This window comes from Apteryx mantelli, chromosome 8 (genome assembly GCF_036417845.1).
Source record: "Apteryx mantelli isolate bAptMan1 chromosome 8, bAptMan1.hap1, whole genome shotgun sequence".
Classification (NCBI taxonomy): domain Eukaryota; kingdom Metazoa; phylum Chordata; class Aves; order Apterygiformes; family Apterygidae; genus Apteryx; species Apteryx mantelli.
The window spans coordinates 25,587,695-25,597,172 of record NC_089985.1 but is presented as its reverse complement, the minus strand read 5'-3'; the positions used below and the strand labels follow the sequence as shown (position 1 = coordinate 25,597,172).

The following is a 9,478-nucleotide window of genomic DNA, read 5'->3' as shown; positions in this document are numbered from 1 at the left end:
CCCAATCGCGAAGGGTCGAATGTAGGCGGGACATCGGCTCGGCCCGGCAGCTAAAAGCAGAGGGGGAGGAGGAGGAGTCAGACCCATGTGGGCGGGGCGGCGGCCGAGCGGGGCCAATGCGATTGCGGGGGAGGCGGGGCAGCGGCGGCACCGCCCAATGGCGGAGGGCGCGGGGGCGGGGCCCGCCGCCGGGGAGTCGGTGGCGGCGGCGGCGGCGGCGGTGGGCGGGCGCGTGGTTGGGCGTTCGGTTGCTGAGCAGCGCACGCAGGCGGGGGGAGGGGCGCGCTGGGGCCGCCGCGCGGCGGTTGGCGACGGGCGCGGGGGGCGGCTGGGGACGGCGCCGGGCGGGCGGACGGGCGGAGAGGCCCCGGGAGATGTGAGAGCGGCGGCGGGCCCTGCCGCACGCCCCGCGCCCTTCCCCTCGCCTCCCGCGCTCTGCCCCTGCGGCAGCGGCGGCTGCCGAGGCTCCCGCCGGCCTCCGCGGCCGGGCCCCGCGTTATGTCGTGATCCCGGGCGGGCGGCGCTGCTGCTGCTGCTCATGGGGCTGCTCAGGATTATGCTGCCGCCCAAGTTGCAGCTGCTGGCGGTGCTGGCCTTCGGGGTGGCCGTGCTCTTCCTGGAGAACCAGATCCAGAAGCTGGAGGAGTCCCGCGGCAAGCTGGGTGAGGGGCCGGCGGCGGCGGGGGGCCGGGGGGGCCGGGCAGGGCGCGGCGGCGGCGGCGGGCAGGGCTGCGGGCGCGGCGGCCCCGCACGGACACCCGCCGTTACCGCTCCCCCCGTGCGGCTCCGCGCGTTCACCCGGCTGAAACGCCGAAGGACCCGAGCAGCGTGATGGGAGGGCTCTGCGAACGGGGCTGGCGGCAGCGGAGGCAGCAGCCTTGGCCTCCGAGCCCGTTTGCACGGCTGTTCTGAGAGAGCGTGAGACCTGAGAGAGGCTGGCGCTGGAAAGAGAAATGTTGCTGCCGTGGGTCTAAATGCCTTTTCTCGAGGAGCAAAGGCCTTGAAAGCTGTTAGGAGCAGCGGCTGGCCTGTGCGCGCCGCGTAACGTGCGGTGGGGAGCTGAGGACGGAGGCAGCACTGGTACCTGGACTGAATCTGGTTCTGCTGCCAGGAGTTCTCATCTTCTCCGCATTTAATTTCTAGCTCAAACTTTTTATTAAGGCAAGCCATTGTAAAGAAAAGCACAGTGTAGAAAATGCTAAGGGCATCGTACTTGATAACAGATTGATAATTAGTTTTACTCTCACTGAATATAAGATGCTATTTGCTGCTGTTTACTGAGTGTAGCTCATGATCTCCTAGGCTGTCATTGAACCATAGTTAAACAGAATAATGATGAACTTAAACTCTTGTGCAAGGGTTTTTTTTCTGCCTTATAAAGTAGCTTTTTAGATTAATATCTGCCTGGTAAGTAACATCTTACTTCTTGGTCTGTTGTATGTCAAGCTGCAGGACTTTTATGGACATCACATCACTTAAGAGTTTCAGGGACGTGGAAAAATGCCATTTCGAACCTAGTTTGTGGTGCCTAAGAGTTGTAAACACAGAGCAGTGAGACTTCAGATATATACCAGTGCATAGGGCTGACTTACAAATATTGTTGAATTGTCCTCTCGTATTAGTTGATGGTGCTAAGATATTTAGACCATGAACATTTGAAGCTTGTAGGAAGAAACCTGCACGTATGGTGTTCCTACTGGTGTTCAAACTAAAAGTGGACTTTGAGTGACATGGGAAGTTTAACATAGCGAGCTTCCAATAGAGCTAGAATCAGCATGACTTAATGTTAAGCCAAATGAATGCCTTTGGGATTTTACTTCTCAGTGTTCCTTTTCCATCTTCCTCTCTCTGAACTGCATATTAGAGATCAGAATCCTGGAAATGGCAGCAGTTGACTGCATGAATTATGTGACAGTCTTGCTCTGCATATTTTTCAATTGGAAGTTTGTAATAATTAGCATCAAAGCATAACTTTCTGTGGGGACTCAGTTACTGTAAACAAACATTTAAAGAGGAAAATAAATGATATTAGAGGATAATTTCAAGCAGGTATTAAGATAATGCTCAAGGTTCGGTGGAATTTTGTATCCCTCTGTTTTAAACTGGTTGATGCCAGTGGCTTCAATGCCTCCATTGCTGGCAATGAATGTTACTTGAGGAAATCCAGCTCCCGGTATGAAAGGATTAACATAATGTAATATGAGAATAAAGATTTCTGCTGGTTAGACTTCCTCTCACTCCTTAATAGATGTCCATTGGACATGATCAAGTTACATATTTAGAGGATTAAAATACACATCTCATTCTGCTTTGGGACGAGAATCTAATTGCTGTGTTCTGCTGATTTTATTTTTTAAGAAGAAGGGAAAACTGTTGTAAAGGCTATTTGAAAATATGATGGAAAGATTTGCTTTGTGAACAATTTATGACTCATTCTCTAAAACCTGTGTAAGGAGAGGAAAAAGGGCTTCCTGCAATAGCTTTGATCTCAATCTGTGTTTTTTAACTAGAGACCGTGCTTGGTTAAAAAGCTTCAAGCTGTCTGAAAGTGTCCCTTTTTATATATTTGGTATGTATTTTGTAAAATAGCAAATGTTAAGGTTTTATTGAAGAAATTACTTGACTATGTTGATGATAGTTCTACTGAGCTGTAATATGGAGAACGGCTTTCTCTAGATCAAACTAATTAGTTGGCTGGATGCTCTTGAATTCCAATCCTTCCCTCCTAGAAAAGGAGGGGGGCAAAGGAAGTGATGATACTGTGATTTCATAATAACAACTGAGAAGTTTTTTGGCCTTTCAGTTATGTTTCAGTGTGCTTTTTATTTAGAAGTTGCATTGTATATTGTTTGGGTGCTGCTTTATTGAACTATGTTACATGTGTTTGTTTTGATATGTCAGATGATAAACTGTCACCTTGGAAACTAACTGTAAGAATTAGGCTATGACTAGGAAAGCAGAATGACTTCAGATTTGATAGCAAATAAAATAATTCTTGTTGCGATCTGATTAGTTCTACAAATAATATTCAGTCATACTTTCTTATAGAAAGGAAATAAGAATGGAACCTCTTTCTTCCTGTAAGCATAATTCCTTCAAATAGGTAAAATTCAGTCACACTGGGGAATTTTATCTTTTAAGTTAGCAAGCAAATGATCATCACAGATACCTGGGTTTTTTTTCTTTTTCCTATAAGATTATTGTGATCCTAATATTGCTTTAAAAAAGTATTTGTATACCTGTGGCTTTCTCTTCCATATTAAAGATATATCTCTAATTCAAAAATAAAATAAAAACTTTAATTGAAAACCCCTCTGCTGCTTTTGGGCACTCTAGGCTCTTCAGAAGTAGTTTGTAGTGGTGAAATCACAAACTGAGAGCCCTGTCAGAACCCAATTTCAAGTACTTTTTTGGTGAGATTTGTACATACATCTATTAATCCTTCGTACTATTTTCAAGTTTGCACATAAGGGCAGGTAACTTGGCAGCCTCCCCAAACTAAGCTGTCCTTCGTTGTCAGTCAGAACTTTAACGGCTTTGTTTTAAGCCTGGTGTAGGTACTTGCCCATTAATTACAAGAGTGGGCAATCCTAACAGAGAGTACTGCATGTGAAAAGTAAACGTTGATATCTACTCCAAGATATCAGTCTTGGAGTAGAAATAATGTCTGATCATCCTCTTGTTTTTTTGTAGGCCTGGTGGGGCCTCCAAACCTCTGGTTTAAACTGGCCTAACACTGAACACATGTTCCTACCCATCTCCTGTGTTTCCATCAGTGTTCACTGTAAGTTGAGTCGAAGAACTGATCCAGCTGGAAGTAATCCAGCCCTCTCTTCTCTCCCTCCCCCAAAATCTTGAAATGGTAATCTGACAGTGGTGGAGGAGGAAGGAAAGAAGGAAGTTTGTAATGTTTTCTGTTTCTTATGTTAAGATCATTGTATTCTACAATGGCAAGTACTAGAAGCACTTCAAGCCTGGAATGAGGGATGGGGAAGACAGTGCCTTATTTAAGGAGAAGGTTACAGGATTGATCAGACAAGGTGAAGATAACGGTGGAGAAGGGTTGCTTTTGCCTAGGGTGGAAGTGATGTAATATTGTTACTTTCTAACCATGCAGTCATGCAGTAGTCTTTATGAAATGGATTTTGAAAATAGTCCATGTCCAAATAACATAACAAACCATAGCAGAGAGATCAAGGATTCAACAACTTTATTACTGTTTCAGATTATTCCTTCAGTTCTTGTTGAAACATTGGTTAGCTTTACTGTGGGATTTTCTTTTTCTGCTAAGTGATAAACAAACTTCAGACCCAGATCTGTTAATTCAGTACCTTGCATTCAGTATACAGAATTCTGTCACTCAGAATAAAGTCTTAATATTTTAATTTGTTTTATGTTTGAAAACGCATAACTAATATGAAAGGCTGAAGGAGATTCTCTCTTTTCTTAAATTCAAAAAAAAATTCATGATTGCCACTTTGTATTATTATTCTTTAGTTAATTTTCCTGCACCTGTGGATCATGCTGCAGTAGTATCATTCTAAGTACTGTACATAACAAACAACTGTTTTCTGAAGTGAAATGATTTAACATCCTATTGATTAAATCTTATGTTTTCTAGAAATCCGAGTGTCTCATCTTTAGAGATTTTAGGCATTTTCTGTTTCCTTCATTTGGGTAAAACCTGCTGTCTTTAGGCCTGTCAGTTGCATGTGTTTGGCAAATCACTCAGAAAACTTTGTAAATTGTCTCTCATAATACAGTATGCATGGTTCCTTAGTATATTATTTACATTTGGACTTCATTTATAAAGGATAGTTAGCGATTGTCTGTGGTTTTGGCTACATGGAGCTATGCAAATAATTTACCAACATTTTTTTTCAAATATAACTCTGTTACCCATTAATTATTTTCTTCTGAGCAGCATAAGGCTTTCTTTTCAGATGCTGTTTTTTTGTGTACTTTGTATCTAGAAATAAGAGTATTAATGTTGCTTCCTCAGTATATCTTTAGCTGGTGAAACATTCTTCCACTTCCCTTTGCCTTGCTGATTCTTTCATATTTTCCTCATTTAGTCCCCCTGTCACTCTTCCCCTTCACCATTCCCCATTTTTTTCCAGGCACCTTCAGAATAAATTTTAAACCACTCCCAGACTACGCTCATCCTTCCCATTGCAAAGTGTGTAATAGAGAGATTGTATAAAATTTTATTCCCTGAATCAAGATAGTATGTGAACTCTCTTGTGCATATCTATCATTTGCTTAGGATCTCACTCCAATTTTACAAGGTTTATAGTAATTTAGTCCAATCTTTACTTAGATTCATGAGGCTGAGAATAGCCAGGTTCTTATGTATCAAGCACAATTGCATTTTCCTTAGTGCATCTTTGTCAGTTTTTTGCTTCCATGCTGCATGTTGTGCTCAGCTTGTCTCAATGTAGTTTAGGACAGCTTGTGTAGCTATTGTATGTTCTAAAAAGGAAAGCAGTTGATCAGTCAGCTTTTCACAGTGCTAAGAGTAGAATTTATAAAGGTGGGAGGAGGGATAAACTCAGAGGGATTCTGTAAGGAAGTTTCCCTACAATGTCTAATAATGTTAACAACTCTTATAAACATATATGGAAGCTTTTTTTTCACCTGGAAAATCTACATTTGGGAATCAGTGTTCCAGCTGCTGCTGTTTTTTCTATGAAATTGGACTGCTGGTAATGTCTGGATTCTGAACGCTTACTATGACAAATACAGAACTGTACATGTTCTCAAACACATACCAAGGCAGTTTAGGCTTGCTTTATAGGCTTTGGGGCTTGATGTTACCTCTTTTTGCTGACACTACATTATCTCTGCTTCTGGCAGTGAAAATAAAACAGAGGCACAGCATTTTTTTTTCTTTTTTTTCTTTTTTCTTCCCATTCTCGAAAGCTGTGCATGAGAAGCTTTAGTACTGTTGTGTCTAGTTTGCAGGCTAATGCTTTTGGTGAAATAGGTTTGAGCATTAGTGAAGGGATGAGAGCTGTAACTTCCCTTCGGATACCCCATGCTTTACTGGAGAGTTATCAAGCAAGGTGATATCTGTGTTAAAGATATTTTAAGGCTACTTCTGAAAATAGAAATGAAATGGACTTGGGTAATCAGATAAAGCATTCAACTCCAGTCCCTCCTGCCACATACTGCAGTGGGTGAGGGAATCACCAGATAAAGCACTTAGTCTTTCTATATACTCCATTGGAAGAGGTCAGATTTGGGCTAAAGCATCTATGTATGTTTTTTTTTTTAAATGTACGTTTTTTTTTTTATGCACAAATTTAAGAAAGTTGTAGAAGAGCACCAAGGCCTAAAATACCATCTTCCAGGGAAATCCTGAAATAGAGCCATGACTACAATCAACGGTCTCTGTAGGATAGAAAAGGGTTGTTGGACAGCCAAAGAAGAACAAGTGCCGTGCTTTTCTCTGTTAACAAATGTTAACAAATGCGGTATTACAGATATAGGTGACAGAGGTTAAGAAATAGGGAATTAGTTCAAGGCTGAGAAAGTCATGAAAGAGTTTTCAAAGGTATTTAAGTCTTCCCCTTCCATATGATTGTTTTTCTACAGAGTAAGGGAGTTCGGGTTGTTTTGGTAATGGAATATCTAGCCTGTTTCAGTAATATGCTTGGCACTGTGAAAGGAAAAGTGGTAACAACTGTTGAAACAAGAAAAGGTAACTTTCAATGCCTTTTATTACTCTCTGGTCAAGCAAACTAAAAGACTGATATTGCAGGATAGTGCCATGCCATTGCTCCCTTTGTTTTTCTTATTCGTTTTCTACTTCTGGGTATGGAGAAAGTAGCTAAAATTTTCATGTCCACATGTGTTTCAAGTGTCCTTTAAAGTGAATGGTTGCAAATAGCTATGTCTTTTTTTTCTTAGTTCTAACTAGAGATTCTCATTGAAGGCACTGGTTTAAAACAAAGCAAAACCCAAGCAAAACCAAAGCCGCCCTCCTGCCCCCCTACCCCCCAAATTAGAATTAAAATTGACTGGTCATGCACTTTATATTCAAAACAAAACAAAAACCTTCTGATAAGCTATTTAAACTTACTTTGGAACTGCCACAACAGGTTAAACCATTGCTTTGTAGTTTATCATGTACATCTGAAATGAAATACATTTTATGGCTTTTTCTTCCTTATTTCAGAAAGCTGGCATCTTTACAGATGGTTTTTTATTTTTGCACAGCTTTGTATTGCCCCTGGCTGTTGAAGTTAGAGACATTTGAACTGTTCATGAACAAGTCATTTCCATATCTACTGACTGGCAACCATGAGTCACCGTTAGAATTATTCTGGCCAAACTTATCTTGTGTTCTAATAATGAATGCCCTCCCCTAAACTCTTACTTCTCTTTAGGAAGTAGATGGCTTATACATACTATCACTTAATTGGTTCAAAAGACAGCCTTTTTATGGAATTGTATGTAATCTGTAGTTGTTGACGTTTATTTGAAATGCATTTAAATCTTGTCAAAGCAGTATTAAAACAGTGATAAGTGCTTTGCTTGAAATGTGGTGCTATTTATCTGTGTATATATTAAGTACTAACCTAGCAAACATGAACTTGGGCTGTAGAAAAATAGCCAGACTCTTCTGTGTATTTGCATAATTTTTAACCAGAAAAAAAAGGTTGAGTGAAAAAAGTCCAGTGTTGAGAGAGGAGGCATCTGAAATTTCACCATCTGGGTGGAGCCTTTCATAAATATGTACAGACTCTTGAATGCAGTCCATCCTGCTGGCTATACAGACAGGAGGGCAAGCAGTATCTTATTCAAACGTTACTAGCTTCATGTGACACTCAAGCCAGTCATCAACTCGGTTGTGTTTAACTGCTCCACTAAAAACTTGTGGCCCTGTGAAGTTGTTGTGTTCAAAGTCTAGAATCCTGAGAAAGGTCTCCACCAGAGGAATCTTTAGTCTCTTTGGAGAGAGAAGCCAACCTCTTTTCTTCCTGGAACTGGATCAGTCAGTTCTTTCTTTTCCCCTCTGACTCCTAACTGCCCATCTTATGAGTTTTGGAGAACTGAACTCCTTCCATTTGCCTCCTAGGCTTAAATATAGTTGGTATACCCCATCACCATACTAAAGGTATAAATTCTTAAAATCTGTGGAAACATTCATGTCGCACATATATGTTTCTGTGTCAGGAATGTTCTGATCATCAGAACATCAGTGTTATTGCAGGTTGTACCCTTGAATAGCAGGGTCTGGCTACTGGATGAATGCGCAAATGACCTTGGTAATGTATCTCCTTGTAGACTCATTAGTGAGTGTCACCAGACATCTCTGTGTCCAGCATAGCTTCAGTTCAGCACATCAGAAAAGGGAATAAAATATTTCAGCACAAGCATTACAAGAAAAATATATTAGACTTCCCCAAAGCTATTTCAGGTGAAGGAGTATCTCCCAGGAGTGAAGCTAGCTGTATGCAAACTAAAACCAATATGGGATTCAGTGCTGAATGCTGAGATGGGAATTGAGGTAAGAGAGATTAAATGAGTTGCCCAAGGTCACTTGATGATCCAGGAAATCAGAGAAAAAGATAATTTTTTCATATGCCAGGTTAATCTCTTAATTGCAGTTCTTTGAAGCTGGAAATAACATTCTCAGACTTCTGTGAGTGAGCTGTACTTCAAAATCAAGGGTGTATCCAGAATCACCACAAACAGGTTTGGCTGGCTAAGCCTCTTAGTTAAGGGTCGCTACAACTGTGGAAAGGCTTCTCTGCCTTGCAATAAAAAAAATTATCCAATTCTGTTTTATGATATCATTTCCTACTTTGTGAACTAATCTTACATGTCTCCCATCCATGCTGATGTGAGCACCTCTAGCCTTTCCCTCCCTTTCCTGCTACTTTTTGCTGCCAATGCTCTTGTGGAAGTGTTGTTACCCCATCTCTCTGTGCTTTGTCAAAAAGCTGGTAGGAGCACTGCATGCAAGCAAGGAGACTGCACTGGAGTAGATACAAGATAGATATTTGGAATGATAAATGTATAAAAGTGCAGAGAGGAATCTGAGCAAAGTTGCAAAAGAACACTGTGTAATTTCTGATCAGAAAAAGAGGATGTCTCACTGCGACAGGCTTGATACTTTCCCAGCTCAAGGTGGCGTATGAGAATTACACCTAAGAATTTGATTGCCTCTTTTTATTCTTTATGATACAATAGCTTAATTACTGGGGTGAAGCTTCTACTTGTAGAAGTCTGATTGCCAGTCTCTGTAACGTCTTAGTCAATGGTAGTAGTAACTAAAATTACTTATATCACAGCTGTTTGGCACCTGCTGGGAAATGGGTTGGTGATGTCAGTTCATTCTCTTGTGTGTGGATGATCAATCTCAAAATTAGCATTTCACAGTGATTTTGACCCAGGCTGGGAGTCTCTGCTGAGGACACGAATGGGGATAAGAACTGAACAGTACAGTTTGTTGGACTATTCTTTCCAA

The 9,478-nt window shown here is 41.6% G+C and overlaps 1 protein-coding gene across 1 annotated transcript in view; it reads left to right on the top strand.

Moving 5' to 3' along the window:
* Positions 1-298: 298 nt before the first annotated feature.
* HS2ST1 (heparan sulfate 2-O-sulfotransferase 1) overlaps positions 299-9,478 on the top strand; it is a 95,625-nt gene continuing 86,445 nt past the window's right edge. Inside the window, exon 1 of the mRNA XM_067300968.1 lies at positions 299-662. Coding sequence (XP_067157069.1) covers positions 539-662 — 124 coding nt within the window. The 5' untranslated portion in view covers positions 299-538. The remainder of the gene's footprint in view (positions 663-9,478) is intronic.